The sequence below is a fragment of the Pecten maximus genome, chromosome 7 (assembly GCF_902652985.1).
Source record: "Pecten maximus chromosome 7, xPecMax1.1, whole genome shotgun sequence".
Classification (NCBI taxonomy): domain Eukaryota; kingdom Metazoa; phylum Mollusca; class Bivalvia; order Pectinida; family Pectinidae; genus Pecten; species Pecten maximus.
Window position 1 is genome coordinate 4,584,508 of NC_047021.1, and position 21,338 is coordinate 4,605,845.

At 37.8% G+C, this 21,338-nt stretch overlaps 2 protein-coding genes across 2 annotated transcripts in view; one reads left to right on the forward strand and one right to left on the reverse strand.

The window, feature by feature from the left end:
* Window positions 1-9,548: 9,548 nt before the first annotated feature.
* Window positions 9,549-14,208, reverse strand: LOC117331397. Its single transcript, XM_033890101.1, has 2 exons — window positions 14,095-14,208; window positions 9,549-12,753 (listed from the first exon to the last, which is right to left on the reverse strand). Exons 1-2 carry the CDS (start codon window positions 14,157-14,159, stop codon window positions 10,137-10,139), a joined length of 2,682 nt encoding a protein of 893 aa, XP_033745992.1. The 5' UTR covers window positions 14,160-14,208; the 3' UTR covers window positions 9,549-10,136.
* Window positions 14,209-18,539: 4,331 nt separating this feature from the next.
* The window catches only part of LOC117331398 (protein MON2 homolog), a 620,780-nt gene continuing 617,981 nt past the window's right edge, over window positions 18,540-21,338 (forward strand). The window contains exons 1-2 of the mRNA XM_033890102.1: window positions 18,540-18,945; window positions 20,296-20,359. Of these exons, the coding sequence (XP_033745993.1) occupies window positions 18,832-18,945; window positions 20,296-20,359 (178 nt within the window). The 5' untranslated portion in view covers window positions 18,540-18,831. The remainder of the gene's footprint in view (window positions 18,946-20,295; window positions 20,360-21,338) is intronic.

Consider the following 21,338-nt stretch of genomic DNA (forward strand, 5'->3'; position numbering starts at 1 on the left):
AACTTAATTTACCTGTAGGTAGGGATCAGAGAATACAGAAAGATACACTTAACAACCTGTACGTAGGGATCGGAGAATACAGAAAGATACACTTTACTAACTGTACGTGGGGATCAGAGAATACAGAAAGATACACTTAACTACCTATACGTAGGGATCGGAGGTACAGAAAGATACACTTAACTACCTGTAGGTATGGATCGGAGGTACGGAAAGATACACTTAACTACCTGAAGGTATGGATCGGAGGTACGGAAAGATACACTTAACTACCTGAAGGTATGGATCGGAGGTACGGAAAGATACACTTAATTACCTGTAGGTAGGGATCGGAGAATATGGAAAGATACACATAACTACCTGTAGGTAGGGATCGGAGAATACAGAAAGATACACTTAACTACCTGTAGGTAGGGGTCGGAGAATACAGAAAGATACACTTAACTTCCTGTAGGTAGGGATAAGAGAATACAGAAAGATAAACTTTACAACCTGTAGGAAGGAATCAGAGAATACAGAAAGATACACTTAACTTCCTGTAGGTAGGGATAGGAGAATACAGAAAGATACACTTTACTACCTGTAAGAAGGGATCAGAGAATACAGAAAGATACACTTAACTTCCTGTAGGTAGGGATAGGAGAATACAGAAAGATACACTTTACTACCTGTAAGAAGGTATCAGAGAATACAGAAAGATACACTTAACTACGTGTAGGTAGGGATTGGAGAATACAGAAAGATACACTTAACTACATGTAGGTAGGGATTGGAGAATACAGAAAGATACAATTAATTAACTGTACGTAGGGATCGGAGAATACAGAAAGATACAATTAATTAACTGTAGGTAGGGATCGGAGAATACAGAAAGATACACTTAATTACCTGTAGGTAGGGATCGGAGAATACAGAAAGATACACTTAATTAACAGTAGGTAGGGATCAGAAAATACAGTAAGATACACTTAACTACCTGTAGGTAGAGATCGGAGAATACAGAAAGATACACTTAACTACGTGTAGGTAGGGATTGGTTTATGGTTCTTATCAGAAAACCTGTTTATAGTGACCAGTTTTCATAGCAACCATAATTTTGAGAAAAAAAAAGTGGCGTGCACATCTACACATGGTCATTAATATTTGTGTGAAGTTTCACTGAAATCGGCCCTTCGGTTTTACGAGTTGTCCGGACAAACTTAAAGTTATGGTTCTTATCAAAAAACCTGTTAATAGTGACCAGTTGCCATAACAACCATAATTTTGAGAAAAAGAAAGTGGCATGCACATCTACACATGATCATTAATATTTGTGTGAAGTTTCATTGAAATCGGCCCTTCGGTTTAGGAGCAGTTGTCCGGACAAACTTAAAGTTATGGTTCTTATCAGAAAACCTGTTTATAGTGACCAGTTGTCATGACAACCATAATTTCGAGAAAAAGAAAGTGGCATGCACATCTACACATGATCATTAATATGTGTGTGAAGTTTCATTGAAATCGGCCATTCGGTTTAGGATGAGTTACCCGGACAAAATATCTAGACAGACGGACGGACGACCTAATTCTAGTATACCCCCCTAACTTCTCTGCGGGGGTGTAATGATACACTTAAGTACCTGTAGGCAGAGATAAGAGAATACAGAAAGACACACTTAACTACCCGTATGTAGGGATCGGAGAATACAGAAAGATACACTTAATTACCTGTAGGCAGAGATAAGAGAATACAGAAAGATACACTTAACTACCTGTAGGTAGAGATAAGATAATACAGAAAGATACACTTAATTACCTGTAGGTAGGGATAGGAGAATACAGAAAGATACACTTAACTACCTGTACGTAGGGATCGGAGAATACAGAAAGATACACTTAACTACCTGTAGGCAGGGATCGGAGGTACGGAAAGATACACTTAATTACCTGTAGGTAGGGATCAGAGAATACAGAAAGATACACTTAACAACCTGTACGTAGGGATCGGAGAATACAGAAAGATACACTTTACTAACTGTACGTGGGGATCAGAGAATACAGAAAGATACACTTAACTACCTATACGTAGGGATCGGAGGTACAGAAAGATACACTTAACTACCTGTAGGTATGGATCGGAGGTACGGAAAGATACACTTAACTACCTGAAGGTATGGATCGGAGGTACGGAAAGATACACTTAACTACCTGAAGGTATGGATCGGAGGTACGGAAAGATACACTTAATTACCTGTAGGTAGGGATCGGAGAATATGGAAAGATACACATAACTACCTGTAGGTAGGGATCGGAGAATACAGAAAGATACACTTAACTACCTGTAGGTAGGGGTCGGAGAATACAGAAAGATACACTTAACTTCCTGTAGGTAGGGATAAGAGAATACAGAAAGATAAACTTTACAACCTGTAGGAAGGAATCAGAGAATACAGAAAGATACACTTAACTTCCTGTAGGTAGGGATAGGAGAATACAGAAAGATACACTTTACTACCTGTAAGAAGGGATCAGAGAATACAGAAAGATACACTTAACTTCCTGTAGGTAGGGATAGGAGAATACAGAAAGATACACTTTACTACCTGTAAGAAGGTATCAGAGAATACAGAAAGATACACTTAACTACGTGTAGGTAGGGATTGGAGAATACAGAAAGATACACTTAACTACATGTAGGTAGGGATTGGAGAATACAGAAAGATACAATTAATTAACTGTACGTAGGGATCGGAGAATACAGAAAGATACAATTAATTAACTGTAGGTAGGGATCGGAGAATACAGAAAGATACACTTAATTACCTGTAGGTAGGGATCGGAGAATACAGAAAGATACACTTAATTAACAGTAGGTAGGGATCAGAAAATACAGTAAGATACACTTAACTACCTGTAGGTAGAGATCGGAGAATACAGAAAGATACACTTAACTACGTGTAGGTAGGGATTGGTTTATGGTTCTTATCAGAAAACCTGTTTATAGTGACCAGTTTTCATAGCAACCATAATTTTGAGAAAAAAAAAGTGGCGTGCACATCTACACATGGTCATTAATATTGTGTGAAGTTTCACTGAAATCGGCCCTTCGGTTTTACGAGTTGTCCGGACAAACTTAAAGTTATGGTTCTTATCAAAAAACCTGTTAATAGTGACCAGTTGCCATAACAACCATAATTTTGAGAAAAAGAAAGTGGCATGCACATCTACACATGATCATTAATATTTGTGTGAAGTTTCATTGAAATCGGCCCTTCGGTTTAGGAGCAGTTGTCCGGACAAACTTAAAGTTATGGTTCTTATCAGAAAACCTGTTTATAGTGACCAGTTGTCATGACAACCATAATTTCGAGAAAAAGAAAGTGGCATGCACATCTACACATGATCATTAATATGTGTGTGAAGTTTCATTGAAATCGGCCATTCGGTTTAGGATGAGTTACCCGGACAAAATATCTAGACAGACGGACGGACGACCTAATTCTAGTATACCCCCCTAACTTCTCTGCGGGGGTGTAATGATACACTTAAGTACCTGTAGGCAGAGATAAGAGAATACAGAAAGACACACTTAACTACCCGTATGTAGGGATCGGAGAATACAGAAAGATACACTTAATTACCTGTAGGCAGAGATAAGAGAATACAGAAAGATACACTTAACTACCTGTAGGTAGAGATAAGATAATACAGAAAGATACACTTAATTACCTGTAGGTAGGGATAGGAGAATACAGAAAGATACACTTAACAACCTGTAGGTAGGGATCGGAGAATACAGAAAGATACACTTAACTACCTGTAGGTAAGGATCGGAAAATACAGAAAGATACACTTAATTACGTGTGGGTAGGGATAAGAGAATACAGAAAGATACACTTAACTACCTGTAGGTAGGGATCGGAGAATACAGAAAGATACACTTAATTACGTGTGGGTAGGGATCAGAGAATACAGAAAGATACACTTAATTACCTGTATGTAGGGATAAGAGAATACAGAAAGATACACTTAACTACATGTAGGTAGGGATAAGAGAATACAGAAAGATACACTTAACTACCTGTAAGTAGGGATAGGAGAATACAGAAAGATACACTTAATTAACTGTAGGTAGGGATCGGAGGTACAGAAAGATACACTTAACTACCTGTACGTAGGGATCGGAGGTACGGAAATATAGACTTAATTACCTGTAGGTAGGGATCAGAGAATACAGAAAGATACACTTAACAACCTGTACGTAGGGATCGGAGAATACAGAAAGATACACTTTACTACCTGTACGTGGGGATCAGAGAATACAGAAAGATACACTTAACTACCTGTACGTAGGAATCAGAGAATACAGAAAGATACACTTAATTACGTGTGGGTAGGGATCGGAGGTACAGAAAGATACACTTAACTACCTGTAGGTAGGGATAGGAGAATACAGAAAGATACACTTAATTAACTGTAGGTAGGGATCGGAGAATACATAAAGATACACTTAACTACCTGTAGGTAGAGATCAGAGAATACAGAAAGATACACTTAATTACCTGTAGGTAGGGATCAGAGAATACAGAAAGATACACTTAATTACCTGTAGGTATGGATCGGAGGTACGGAAAGATACACTTAACTACCTGAAGGTATGGATCGGAGGTACGGAAAGATACACTTAACTACCTGAAGGTATGGATCGGAGGTACGGAAAGATACACTTAATTACCTGTAGGTAGGGATCGGAGAATATGGAAAGATACACATAACTACCTGTAGGTAGGGGTCAGAGAATACAGAAAGATACACTTAACTTCCTGTAGGTAGGGATAAGAGAATACAGAAAGATAAACTTTACAACCTGTAGGAAGGAATCAGAGAATACAGAAAGATACACTTAACTTCCTGTAGGTAGGGATAGGAGAATACAGAAAGATACACTTTACTACCTGTAAGAAGGGATCAGAGAATACAGAAAGATACACTTAACTTCCTGTAGGTAGGGATAGGGAGATACAGAAAGATACACTTTACTACTGTAAGAAGGTATCAGAGAATACAGAAGATACACTTAACTACGTGTAGGTAGGGATTGGAGAATACAGAAAGATACACTTAACTACATGTAGGTAGGGATTGGAGAATACAGAAAGATACAATTAATTAACTGTACGTAGGGATCGGAGAATACAGAAAGATACAATTAATTAACTGTAGGTAGGGATCAGAGAATACAGAAAGATACACTTAACTACCTGTAGGTAGGGATCGGAGAATATGGATAGGAGAATACAGAAAGATACACTTAATTAACTGTAGGTAGGGATCAGAAAATACAGTAAGATACACTTAACTACCTGTAGGTAGAGATCGGAGAATACAGAAAGATACACTTAACTACGTGTAGGTAGGGATTGGTTTATGGTTCTTATCAGAAAACCTGTTTATAGTGACCAGTTTTCATAGCAACCATAATTTTGAGAAAAAGAAAGTGGCGTGCACATCTACACATGGTCATTAATATTTGTGTGAAGTTTCACTGAAATCGGCCCTTCGGTTTTACGAGTTGTCCGGACAAACTTAAAGTTATGGTTCTTATCAAAAAACCTGTTAATAGTGACCAGTTGCCATAACAACCATAATTTTGAGAAAAAGAAAGTGGCATGCACATCTACACATGATCATTAATATTTGTGTGAAGTTTCATTGAAATCGGCCCTTCGGTTTAGGAGCAGTTGTCCGGACAAACTTAAAGTTATGGTTCTTATCAGAAAACCTGTTTATAGTGACCAGTTGTCATGACAACCATAATTTCGAGAAAAAGAAAGTGGCATGCACATCTACACATGATCATTAATATGTGTGTGAAGTTTCATTGAAATCGGCCATTCGGTTTAGGATGAGTTACCCGGACAAAATATCTAGACAGACGGACGGACGACCTAATTCTAGTATACCCCCCTAACTTCTCTGCGGGGGGTGTAATGATACACTTAAGTACCTGTAGGCAGAGATAAGAGAATACAGAAAGACACACTTAACTACCCGTATGTAGGGATCGGAGAATACAGAAAGATACACTTAATTACCTGTAGGCAGAGATAAGAGAATACAGAAAGATACACTTAACTACCTGTAGGTAGAGATAAGATAATACAGAAAGATACACTTAATTACCTGTAGGTAGGGATCGGAGAATACAGAAAGATACACTTAACAACCTGTAGGTAGGGATCGGAGAATACAGAAAGATACACTTAACTACCTGTAGGTAAGGATCGGAAAATACAGAAAGATACACTTAATTACGTGTGGGTAGGGATAAGAGAATACAGAAAGATACACTTAACTACCTGTAGGTAGGGATCGGAGAATACAGAAAGATACACTTAATTACGTGTGGGTAGGGATCAGAGAATACAGAAAGATACACTTAATTACCTGTATGTAGGGATAAGAGAATACAGAAAGATACACTTAACTACATGTAGGTAGGGATAAGAGAATACAGAAAGATACACTTAACTACCTGTAAGTAGGGATAGGAGAATACAGAAAGATACACTTAATTAACTGTAGGTAGGGATCGGAGGTACAGAAAGATACACTTAACTACCTGTACGTAGGGATCGGAGGTACGGAAATATAGACTTAATTACCTGTAGGTAGGGATCAGAGAATACAGAAAGATACACTTAACAACCTGTACATAGGGATCGGAGAATACAGAAAGATACACTTTACTACCTGTACGTGGGGATCAGAGAATACAGAAAGATACACTTAACTACCTGTACGTAGGAATCAGAGAATACAGAAAGATACACTTAATTACGTGTGGGTAGGGATCGGAGGTACAGAAAGATACACTTAACTACCTGTATGTAGAAATAAGAGAATACAGAAAGATACACTTAACTACCTGTACGTAGGGATCGGAGGTACGGAAAGATACACTTAATTACCTGTAGGCAGGGATCGGAGGTACGGAAAGATACACTTAATTACCTGTAGGTAGGGATCAGAGAATACAGAAAGATACACTTAACAACCTGTACGTAGGGATCGGAGAATACAGAAAGATACACTTACTAACTGTACGTGGGGATCAGAGAATACAGAAAGATACACTTAACTACCTATACGTAGGGATCGGAGGTACAGAAAGATACACTTAACTACCTGTAGGTAGGGATAGGAGAATACAGAAAGATACACTTAATTAACTGTAGGTAGGGATCGGAGAATACAGAAAGATACACTTAACTACCTGTAGGTAGAGATCAGAGAATACAGAAAGATACACTTAATTACCTGTAGGTAGGGATCAGAGAATACAGAAATATACACTTAATTACCTGTAGGTATGGATCGGAGGTACGGAAAGATACACTTAACTACCTGAAGGTATGGATCGGAGGTACGGAAAGATACACTTAATTACCTGTAGGTAGGGATCGGAGAATATGGAAAGATACACATAACTACCTGTAGGTAGGGATCGGAGAATACAGAAAGATACACTTAACTACCTGTAGGTAGGGGTCAGAGAATACAGAAAGATACACTTAACTACCTATAGGTAGGGATCGCAGGTACAGAAAGATACACTTAATTAACTGTAGGTAGGGATCGGAAAATACAGAAAGATAAACTTTACAACCTGTAGGAAGGAATCAGAGAATACAGAAAGATACACTTAACTACCTGTAAGAAGGGATCAGAGAATACAGAAAGATACACTTAACTTCCTGTAGGAAGGGATCAGAGAATACAGAAAGATACACTTAACTACCTGTAGGTAGGGATCGGTAGGTACGGAAAGATACACTTAATTAATTGTAGGTAGGGATCAGAGAATATAGAAAGATACACTTAACTACCTGTAGGTAGAGAATAAGAGAATACAGAAAGATACACTTAACTACCTGTAGGTAGGGATCGGAGAATACAGAAAGATACACTTAACTACCCGTAGGTAGAGATAAGAGAATACAGAAAGATACACTTAACTACGTGTAGGTAGGGATCGGAGGTACGGAAAGATACACTTAACTACCTGTAGGTAGGGATAGGAGAATACAGAAATATACACTTAATTACCTGTAGGTAGTGATCGGAGAATACAGAAAGATACACTTAACAACCTGTAGGAAGGAATCAGAGAATACAGAAGGATACACCTAACTACCTGTTGGTAGGGATCGGAAAATACAGAAAGATAAACTTTACAACCTGTAGGAAGGAATGAGAGAATACAGAAAGATACACTTAACTACCTGTAAGAAGGGATCAGAGAATACAGAAAGATACACTTAACTTCCTGTAGGAAGGGATTGGAGAATACAGAAAGATACACTTTACTACCTGTAAGAAGGGATCAGAGAATACAGAAAGATACACTTAACTACCTGTAGGTAGGGATCGGGGAATACAGAAAGATACACTTAATTACCTGTAGGTAGGGGTCAGAGAATACAGAAAGATACACTTAACTACCTGTGGGTAGGGATCGGAGAATACAGAAAGAATACAGAAAGTTTTGGTAGTGTATACCAAAACTATAGTTCTTGGAAAAAGACAACACAAAATCATCAATTTCATTGTAATCTTTTAATCAATATATTTCAATATTTGGATATTCACATTTTATACAACGTAACTCTATACATCGTGGCAATTTAAACTGAATAATCGTTTGTCTTACTCTGGCAGTACCACAAATTTCCATTATGTGAAAAAAATATTCGAAAAAAAATGACGGCATTTAGTGTAACGGAGGGGTGGGGCGTACAAATAGCATCATAAAACTCTCTTACAACATCGTGTAATAGTAACGCTCTCGCAAATAGGGAGGTGGGGATGGGATATACAATTAACATCCGTGCTACACTATCACAAATAGGGAGGTGGTGGGGGGGGGGGGGGGGGGGGGATGTACAATTAACATCCGTGTAACACTATCACAAATAGGGAGGTGGGGAGGGGATATACAATTAACATCCGTGTAACACTCTCACAATTAGGGAGGCGGGGAGTGGCACATAAAATTAACATACGTGTAACACTCTCATAATTAGGGAGGCGGGGAGGGACACGTACAATTAACATCCGTGTAACACTAGTACTATCACAATTAGTGAGGCGGGAAGTGGCACATAAAATTAACATCCGTGTAACACTCTCACAATTAGGGAGGCGGGAGGGGATATACAATTAACATCCGTGTTACACTATCACAAATAGGGAGGTGGTGGTGGTGGGGGGGGGGGGGGGGGGGGGGATGTACAATTAACATCCGTTTAACACTATCACAAATAGGGAGGTGGGGAGGGGATATACAATTAACATCCGTGCAACACTCACAATTAGGGAGGTGGGGAGGGGATATACAATTAATATCCGTGTAACACTCTCACAAATCGGGAGGTGGGGAGGGGATATACAATTAACATCCGTGTAACACTCTCACAAATAGGGAGGTGGTGGGGGGTTGGGGGGATATACAATTAACATCCGTGTAACACTATCACAAATAGGGAGGTGGTGCCGGGGGGGGGGGGGGGGTATATACAATTAACATCCGTTATACACTCTCACAATTAGGGAGGTGGGGAGAGGATATACAATTAACATCCGTGTAACACTCTCACAATTAGTGAGGTGGGGGGGATATACAATTAACATCCGTGTAACACTCTCACAATTAGGGAGGCGGGGAGTGGCACATAAAATTAACATACGTGTAACACTCTCACAATTAGGGAGGCGGGGAGGGACACGTACAATTAACATCCGTGTAACACTAGTACTATCACAATTAGTGAGGCGGGAAGTGGCACATAAAATTAACATCCGTGTAACACTCTCACAATTAGGGAGGCGGGAGGGGATATAAATTAACATCCGTGTAACACTCACAAATAGGGAGGTGGGGAGGGGATATACAATTAACATCCTTGTAACACTCTCACAAATAGGGAGGTGGGGAGGGGCGCGTACAATTAACATCCGTGTAACACTCTCACAAATAGGGAGGTACGGGCATATCCAATAAAGTGTTTTAGCAGGTTCACATGCAACATTGTGCAAAACTCCCATATAGTGTTCTAGCGGGTCCATATACAGGTACAATATCGTATAGAAAAACATCAGCATTTGACAAGCTTGACAAGACTATCTGTTGCCTTTTTGCTTTGAAATCGAAGCTTCCAAAGATTTGAAATATTGTCTTTCCTGTTAAGCTTATCAGAGGACCTGAACACGTGTAATATTTCGCCACCGATCACTCCCAGTCGGTCCCTCGTTGCCATCATGGCTTGTTTCGCCACTTTACTCAAATGATTTTCCGGCGTGTCAAGGAAGACTGTTGTCAGCTCACATAGGTGACTTATCTCCATGTAGACGCCTATCATGCTGTTTAGAAACGGTTTGATCTTGTCTGCAACTGTTACGTCATCTGCCAGTTTTTGACTTGTAAAGTCAACTAATTCCCCGCCCACGCGGTTGCCATGACGTCGATGGAGCATTTTCAGTGACGTTGACATCTTATGTACAGCAGACAACATAACCCTGGCATTGTCCGAATAACGAAGATCTCGATACTCCTGGGCCATTTGATACGCTTTAGTTTTGTCAGTTATGTTTTCAATAACACGCAGCTCTCTCTTTTCGGTTTTGTATAAATCTCCATTCTGGTTTCTCTTTGGCATGCATTTTTTTGTGTATTTGTGATTTTTTGCAAAGTCCTTGCCACAGCCCCAGCAAAACTTACATCCACATACACAGGTCATGTAGAAGCAGCCACCATTCTTTTCCGCGAATTGCTTGCATTTTGGGCACTCCTTTCCCTGTGCAAAACGGATATAGTTTTCAGTCGGCTCAATGTCGTCTCCATTCTTCCGTAGTGTACGTGAATAAGATGCGAAGTGATCACAAGCCAGCGGCCAGTGTGCCTGATTCAAACAGTCAAAACAAAGGTTTGTTCCACATGAGCACGTGACACTTGCGCGTTTCCCCCGAGAGTTCCTCTCACATCTTATCACACGATCACAGTGTTTGTTCGGACACCATTTCGAGTCTGCTTCGATATCGACGTCCAAAGCTAATTTTCTTTGAAAAACCTTTTGAACAATTTGTATGTTTGAGGTTGTGAGCAAAATGTCATAATCAACTGAGGACTGGCATTTATATTCTGGGCATGTGATTCGTCCCGATCCACTGTTCGCTACCGAGACAAGATGATCAGCCCAGCATCTGTCGCAGAACCAGTGCCCACAAGTTTGTAAAGCGGTGGCTGAGCTCTCCTCAATAGTTTCACAGCAGATGGCACACGTGTCCGGAGGTAGCGACTCGAATTCTAACGTTATCAGTGACTCTGCCTCGTCTACTTCGTCTTTTCTTTGAAATAGGTCTTTGACCGTGGTACAATGTTGGATAGCGTTAACGGACATGACTCTTCTTCCTCTGCTTTCTGCTAGAAGCTCGAATTCTGTGCGAGCCGGTCTGGTATACGGAAGTATAGCATGTCTGTGTAGGAATTCATCATAGGGAATAGTTTCTATGTACGATACAGCTCTATTGACGATATCTTCCACGCCATACACTCTACCTTCAGGAAAGGTGTTGATTCTTGTGGTCATTGTCTTTGTCTTCATGTTGAGGAAGAGTTTAAACATGTCTGCATCAGTGTTGTCCAAGCTGCCGAACATATCGTACACAAAAACTAATGCTGATGAGAGGTCAGTACTTACAATATTGACATCACGGAAAGCTTTGGATTTTAGTAAAGTACTCTGAACAGTTTTTGTGATGTCTATGACGAATTTTCTTGGAGAGCAGCGGCATTCACTGTAGTTCTCACCAAAGGTTTGCTTAAGTGTTTCTACAGCAACTTCATGCGCAGGGATGTTAACACGGACACATTCCATCGGACAAATTGCTTCGGACTCGTTTGTCATCTTCGTCTCGTCCTTCTGTTCCTCCGACTCCTCTTGGTTATTTATGTATACGAGTCTGCCTTTTGTTTCCCTTCTTGTCGCTTGGTGGCTCTGTTTCTTCGCCCCGCCTGATAAAATATCTTGCATCTTTTTGGAATGACTCAAAATATCTTCAACGGATACAGAAATGGACAGATCATTTTTTACTTCGTTGTAATCTGATTCGATGGCATAATCGTCATCCTCTTGGTACTCTTCGTCGTCCAAATAGTTGTCGACCCATTGTTTTGTTCCAATTTTCCTCCTTTGTTTCCTAGCTTTACTTTTGATTGGACTGCTTTGTTGAGGTCTGTCAACATCATCTTGTTCCAACTCTTCGGTGGCCAAGTCTTCATACCGGATGTACTTGGGATTGTGGGCAATGGAACTCGTCACCGGGCAAGGATACAAAACATTCACCGTCACTTGGGGTGTGGTGCTTGTAGTAACTTCTGCTGTTTTAGGACCTTGTAGACTTGCGACATTGAAGTATGTTTTCTTTGGTACTACTCTTTGTACAAATCCCCTGTTAGAAAGGAATCCGGTACACTTCCCTTGCTTCTTTAATTTATGGGACTCGACCAGATCCACTTTTATATTGCCCAGGTCTTTGCTGTCAATGAGTATTTCATGTTTAAGGATTTGTGGTACCAGCCACCTCCCTTTTTTATTGAATGAATATACGACGCCATCCCTGTCCAAACCTAGCTCCTGGAAGATACCGGCTACATTGGCAACGTTCTGTGATTGTCGTACCAAGCATGACTGCCGTCGGTATTGGCGATTGTACCTATAATACATAAAAACGGTATGATTACTCAATTTCAGAATTGACAAATATTTCCAATAATGTTACTACAAACACTTGAGGGCAAAATATCTTAGCTTCAACACTCGCGGACAAAATAGCGGAGCGTCATCACATATAGACAAGATACCATTGTGTGAACACACACGGACAAAATATCATAGGGTAAACACACACGGACAGAATATCATAGGGTCAACACACATGGACAAAATACCATAGGAACAACAAACACGGACAAAATATCATAGGGTCAAAACACTCGGACAAATTCTAATAGGGTCAACACATAAAATAGCATAGGGCCAACACACACGGACAAAATATAAGGGTAAATTACAGACCCAACACACGTACAAAATATAAGGTCAACACACACTTACAAAATATAATAGGGTAAACACACACTGACAAAATACCATAGGAACAACAAACACGGACAAGATATATCATAGGGTCAAAACACTCTGACAAAATATCATAGGGTCAACACACGCGGACAGAATATCATAGGGTCAAAACACTCGGACAAATATCAAAGGATCATACATGGACAGACTATCATAGGGTCAACACAAAATATCATATAGGGTCAACAAACATGGACAAAATATCATATAGGGTCAACACACATGGACAAAATATCATAGGGTCAACACATGGACAAAATTGTAGAGTCAAAACACAAGTACAAAATAGCATAGGGTCAATTATAATACATCGACAAAATATCCAAAAAATAGGGCCAACACACACGGACAAAATTATATAGGGGTCAACGAACACACACGGACAAAATATCATATACAACGGCAAAATATCACAGCGTCAACGCACACGGACCTATATCATAGCGTAAAATATCATCGGCAAGATATCAAGATATCGTGGACAAAATATGAATCATCTTAGTGCATCAACAATCATAGACAAAATAAAAACGTTGACGTCATCAACTCTCACTGACCAACTATTATATGACATTTTCATTTCGTTTTTATCCCCTTTACTAGTTTTGTTACAATGCGCCTGCACATTTATACCTAATACCTACCCGGTATGTGTTCAATAACTTGTTATACGGTATGTATAAGATACCGTGTTATTTTATTGACGACTACCTGAATCAGAGACATATATACAGATATATGTCTCTGCCTGAATGTCGGACAGCATCTAAAGTCCAGACTATAGTCAGGGACATATAGAGATTATTATACGTCCCTGCTATAGTATAGATAGAAAGTACTTCAAAAACTGTTTTTTCCGTAAAAATTAATTATATCTATTTGGGTAATGGTTTTAACGATGAATTGAACTTACCTGGAGTTGGACGCCCTGAGCGTGTTGCCAGAGTATACTCGACGTTTGTCAATCTTGTACACCATGATGTCCGGGGTAGACAGCTAAAACTCGAAAAATCCGACTGGACTACCTAGCCTGTGTGCTGTATATATACGGTTAGTTTACGATTGGTGGTGCAATAGTTAGCGTCTATTTATAGACGGATTTTATCACTAACCTGAACAATCCAATCGCACCGCGTACGTACATATATCTCATATTGTAGTATGATACACGTCACATATTAATTATACATTAATCAGACCATAGATAAAACGAAGACCTCTTTCCCAATAGGTTCGCCATACAGTCTACCTACATGTACAATAGGATTATCAGCTTTATGTTCGGCTGATTATATGTCATCCACTGTTTGGGTAAGGGCAGTGTTTAAATGTATAGGTGTTTCCCTTATAACGTTTTCTGTGATCAATACCAGTAGCGTTATTACAACGTGTTACATGTTACAGATAGTAGTACATAGAGAATTGTGTTCGCAATTCATTTACAAAACAGAAACAAATTTAACAAAAAGTACCGAGAACGTTCAAAAAATAAAATTAACTGTTCTAAATATTGGTCTATATGTTGAGAAAAGTATGAATTAAAGTATTACATAATAATAAGGAAACTTGTATTACCATAGAAATATTCTACATAAGGAAACTTACATATATTGTACATTACTATAGAAATATTCTACATTAGGAAACTTACATCATGATAGAAATATTCTACATAAGGAAACTTACATCATGATAGAAATATTCTACATAAGGAAACTTACATTACCATAGATATATTCTACATAAGGAAACTTACATTACCATAGATATATTCTACATAAGGAAACTTACATCATGATAGAAATGTTCTACATAAGGAAACTTACATTACCATAGATATGATAAGGAAACTTACATTAATATGATAAGGAAACTTACATTACCATAGATATGATAAGGAAACTTACATTACCATAGATATGATAAGGAAACTTACATTACCATAGATATGATAAGGAAACTTACATCACCATAGAAATATTCTACATAAGAAAACTTACATTACCATAGAAATATTCTACATAAGAAAACTTACATCATGATAGAAATATTCTACATAAGGAAACTTATATTACCATAGAAATATTTTACATAAGGAAACTTATATTACCATAGACATATTTTACACAAGGAAACTTATATTACCAGACATATTTTACATAAGGAAACTTACATTACCATAGACATATTTTACACAAGGAAACGTACATTACAATAGACATATTTTACACAAGGAAACTTACATTACCATAGACATATTTTACACAAGGAAAAATACATTACAATAGACATATTTTACATAAGGAAACTTACATTACCATAGACATATTTTACATAAGGAAACGTACATCAAGATAGTAATATTCTACATAAGGAAACTTACATTACCATAGACATATTTTACACAAGGAAACTTACATTACCATAGACATATTTTACACAAGGAAAAATACATTACAATAGACATATTTTACATAAGGAAACTTACATTACCATAGACATATTTTACACAAGGAAAAATACATTACAATAGACATATTTTACATAAGGAAACTTACATTACCATAGACATATTTTACATAAGGAAACTTACATTACAATAGACATATTTTACATAAGGAAACTTACATTACCATAGACATATTTTACATAAGGAAACGTACATCAAGATAGTAATATTCTACATAAGGAAACTTACGTACCTTTCCTCTCATCTAATCATAATTCAATATATTCCTAAAATGTTTTCAATGCCATTCGTTCATTTTATATAACGCTTACTTCATATCACGTTCATGATCGCCTACTGAAACCCTATTCTACTGAAGTTAGCAGAGATCTCGTACAGGAACAATAGCCATACCTTAGCTACATGAGATTTCAACTTTCCTGAAATAGACAATCAATCCAAGGCGTTACATTTTGCACAACCCGTTTTAAACCGGTTGTGCTAAATGTAACGCCTTGTAATACACACACGCACTGTGACGCACGCACGCACGCACGCTCACACACACGTGGACCGTGGGTTGTAATTACAATATCACACAAATTTTAGAAACAGACACGTTTTTGCATCAATATACTGCATGCAAGGATCAGATCAGGTCAAAGCCTTTCCGTACTAGGTTCACTTAATTTTAGGTACGATGAAGTAATTGTGGACAAGTCTAGTCTGTTGTAGAGAAAAGTGACCATATTTTACATAAATTCTAATGTCAACATTCGAACAAGTTCCACTCTGAGAGAAGGAATTACTTCAAAGGTCGATACGATCTCGCTCGTGATGAACTAGATTGGCTGAACAGGCATGATACTCTCGACAACAAATCCACTTCTTCCCCTGTAAAATCCTTGTTGAAACCATCACCAAACCTGTAGAACACAAAATACTCGTGAATAAGACTTCCCAAAATAGAGCAAATTTATGGGGCGCCGTTTTACTATTTACAAATAGGTGATATCTATGGGGCGCCGTTTTACTATTTATTCCCATTTGGTGATATCACCTATTCGAATAGGTTATATCACCAATTCGAATAGGTGATATCACATATAAAATTCTTAAGTGATATCACCTATTCGAATAGGTGATATCGCCTATACGAATAGGTGATATCACTTATGAAATTTTATAAGTGATATCACCTATTCCAATTGGTGATATCACCTATTCGAATGAGTGATATCATTATGGGGCGCCGTTTTACTATTTATTCCCATTTGGTGATATCACCTATTCAATCAGTGATATCACCTATTCTAATAGGTGATATCACCAATTCATTTTTCAAATAAGTGATATCACCTATTCGAATTGGTGATATCACCTATTCGTTTCATTAAGTGATATCACCTATTCGAATGAGTGATATCACTTAGTGAAACGAATAGGTGATATCACTTATTCGAATAGGTGATATCACTCATTCGAATAGGCGATATCACCTATTCGAATAGGTGATATCACCAAATGGGAATAAATAGTAAAACGGCGCCCCATAGATATCACCTACATTTGTATTTGAATGAGTGATATCACCTATTCGTTTCATTAAGTGATATCACCTATTAGAATGGGTGATATCACTTATTTGAAAAATGAATTGGTGATATCACCTATTCGAATGGGTGATATCACTGATTGAATATTTTTAAGTTATATCACCTATTCCAATTGGTGATATCACCTATTCGAATGAGTGATATCACCTATTCGTTTCATTAAGTGATATCACCTATTCGAATAGGTGATATCGCTTATTTGAAAAATGAATTGGTGATATCACCTATTCGAATGGGTGATATCACTGATTGAATAAGTGATATCACCTATTCGAATAGGTGATATCACCAAATGGGAATAAATAGTAAAACGGCGCCCCATACACATTGGAAACCTAATCTCTACCATGCAGGAGTCAGTCGGTCACAAAGAAAGGAAATGCCTCACATGTTTGAAGTTTGTTTGTTGAATTATCGTCCCGTGAACAGCCGGGGTCGTGTTGGGTTGGGATATCCTTGTAGTAGTTGGTAACTACCTCCATGGGGACAATACGGGAGACCTGTCGCATGCCATAAAGAGAAATCAGGTCAAGGGCACACCCGCGCGACAGTATAGATCGGCCCACTCTTCAGCTTCCCGAGAAACACAAGCAAACGACAAGGGGCAGGTAGCGTCGAGCGACAGACCTCGGATCATCACCAGAAAAAACGGGACCGGCGTTCTAACCCGAAAAAAAAATCAGAATATCACCTTACATCTATGAGAAAAAAATGGCAGAAGACATCAAAGCTAGCAAGCTCTTGTGGAATTACGCCAGCAACAAAATCCGTACTAGAACAAACATACAACCAAACTGGTGAAACCGAACGGTTATCACACAGCACCAACCTTCGCACAATCAACAACTGGGGAATTCCGAAGCAGGACTAGACTATACACGTTCACTTAACATACAGTAAAATAGACATAGTGGTACGTGGATTTTTGAAACTCCTTTTCCAACTCATTTATAGAAGCCACATCTCTTAAATGTTTTAAATCATGTCAAAATTTAAATGTCATCTAGAGTCTATACTTCAAAAAACAATGCGGTAAAATGAGGCGTTAAAGTTTTAGCAATTCATTTTTTTATTTGCAAGAATAACGCGATCACGGAATCCCACATCAGAATTACGTGCATAGTATTTTTACAAATGAATATTTTACTGTAATGTTCGTCTCCTTTATTATTACTTCAATGAGTTTAATTGATAGATAATTTAATAAATAAAATTTTTAGATGAAGCGTTCGCCTCCTATCACCAACTTTCCTGTCGAATGCACCCATGTACCGGAAGTTGATGTCTTGAGAGTTAACTCCCTTGTTTGACAACTCGATCGTGATTGCGGTAATAACATTTGACAATGTTTTACACGTAAATGACTCACTTCAGTACAGAGGGACTTATTTTCTAAGCAACATTTTCTATATGCTAAGCGTACGGGACACAAACTGATTGAATCATATTTGCTGACACGGTAAACTTAGGAATCCACACCCCCATTTTTTTCTCGTAATTACACCGATGCTGTTTCCATCTGGTTTGTTGACAGTGATGCGATATATTTAACCCGATACAATCATCTTAATTATACAAGTCCAGTATGATGTCAGGCCACCCCAACCCGACAATGGCCAAGAAATTACTTGACAGTCTGCAGACCGACTTGAGGACACTATCATCGGAGAGCCGGAGGAAACACCCTAACGTCAAAGAGGTAAATATATAGCGCGCACAAAATCTATTACCTAGAATGAAATGGCAGTGGGAATATACTTTTGTGACTGTGCGGTTAAGTATAGTGTCTGTGTACCGAAGTTAAGTAACGTCGAGTGTGGTCAGCTCTTGGACGGGTGACCGTTCCGTGGTACCCCTGGTGCACGTTACATATACGAGATTATGGAGATACAGGTACATTTGTATACTTATGTGATGTACACAAAATGGTGAAGTTTTCACCGACTCGATTGTACAGGGTTTTAAATACCGTCTCTGTCACAAAGCTCACAAAGCATGCTTCTTTGACAGAGCTGTGGGTCATCACACCATAGACCCGGTTTGATTTGTTGACAGTGTTGTGGTACATGGCAGGAATACAAGTTGAGAGTCTGTGTAAATCTCAAGAAAAGAAGAGGAAGTAGTGTTAAAGGAGATGTCTGTCATTCAGCAGAGACTGCTTCTTATAATTGTGTGACGATAGTGCACTAGCACCACAGTGTGCACATGTTTTAAGTGCATTTTGAAAACATTGTGCACACACCATCCACATAAATGTGCGGAGCGTGATATTGTACCCTACATGTTTATGGTTTAGTACAAATGGACTATCAATGTTGTGAAATATGAATTGTGTCATCAGAAATTAAAAGGCAATTTTAAGCTTCTATTATCTATTATTGACATCGTACAGTTAGAGAAAACATATTTCCATTAATGGAGTAATCAAGGCCTGGTCAATTGGGGTTGTTTGCAGAATGAGCAAGTTTATTGTTATCAAAACACAACATTGTATGTATTTAGACAATTTTGTCTTGTGTTCCGATGCTGATTATAACCCCATCTTTGAATTTTTACTCAAAAGGATGTTTGTCTTCTCTATATGTAACATCCGATATTTTATGCCTTAATTCATTGATAATGATTGAGTGAGGTCATGGAGTCCTGTATGTTTACAAGCCATTGCTGAGAGAGATAAATCATCATGTAGGATATTACCACACAGAAAGTATTATACTGTACAATCTTCTTATCATTCCTAACATAGGAGATTGTTGATAACCTGTGTTCCTAATCACTATCAGCCACACTAGCTATTACACATCAACTTTATTTCAAAGACCTGTCGTGCAAAATTTCCGCACAATGCAATCACACATATAGTTGATCTCATGCATGCCAAGAAGAGAATATCCCGTCAAAAGTCTCTGTATCTTTGGTACAATTTGTCTTACACAATTTTGTTAAAATCTGCACTTCTATGTCATTATATTATCATTTTACTGATTAAGAAATTTCATCTATCTTTTTATTCCAGCTTATCATGGTTCCTCATTTTTCTATGTTGTAGGCTTCAGAACAGGTCCAGCTAAGATTGAGAACAATTAGTTCCAAGAATGAAGACATTATTTCAGGTTGGTAACTAGTATGCCTCATCAACATCTAAAGTGTTGTTTGGAGAATTGGTTAATATCGACTACTATGCTTAACCAGTACTGGTTGGTGTTTTTTTGTAGACTCGGGAAATGTCATCTAAGTAACAATATACTATTAGTTGTGAGATATACAGGGTAGATAGACCAAAATTGGTTACCTACCCATACCGAAAAAAGGTACAAAAAAGTTATACTTTTTTAGGTACAAAAAAGTTATAACTTTTGATGCTAGATTGGAACCATGTTTAAACAGCGGTTCCAATCTAGTACTAAAAAGTTATAACTTTTGATAACTTTTCTGTACCTAAAAAAAGTTATAACTTTTATTAGGTACTGAAAAGTTACAAAAAAGGTACAAAAAAGGTATAAAAAAGTTACATTTCACACAAAAATAGGTATATTTTAGGTACTAAAAAGTTATAACTTTTTCTAGGTACTACAAAGGTACAGAAAAGGTATGAAAAAGGTACAAAAAAGTTATAACTTTTTCTAGGTACTAAAAAGTTAAAAAAAAGTTATAACTTTTTCTAGGTACTAAAAAGTTACAAAAAAGGTACTAAAAAGGTACAGAAAAGGTATGAAAAAGGTACAAAAAAGTTATAACTTTTTCTAGGTACTAAAAAGTTAAAAAAAAGTTATAACTTTTTCTAGGTACTATAAAGATACAGAAAAGGTATGAAAAAGGTACAATAAAGTTATAACTTTTTCTAGGTACTAAAAAGTTACAAAAAAGTTATAACTTTTTCTAGGTACTATAAAGATACAGAAAAGGTATGAAAAAGGTACAATAAAGTTATAACTTTTTCTAGGTACTAAAAAGTTACAAAAAAGGTATGAAAAAGGTACAAAAAAGTTACTAAAAAGGTATAAAAAAGGTACTGAAAAGGTACAAAAAAGGTATAGAAAAGTTACAGAAAAAGTATGGAAAAGGTACAGAAAAGTATAAAAAGATTTTGCT

Coding starts and splice junctions, on each gene's coding strand:
- LOC117331397 (XM_033890101.1), bottom strand. CDS start 14,159: ATGGTGTACAAGATTGACAAACGTCGAGTATACTCTGGCAACACGCTC. Junction 12,754..14,094: donor CTCAGGGCGTCCAACTCCAG/GTAAGTTCAATT, acceptor TATGTATTATAG/GTACAATCGCCAATACCGAC.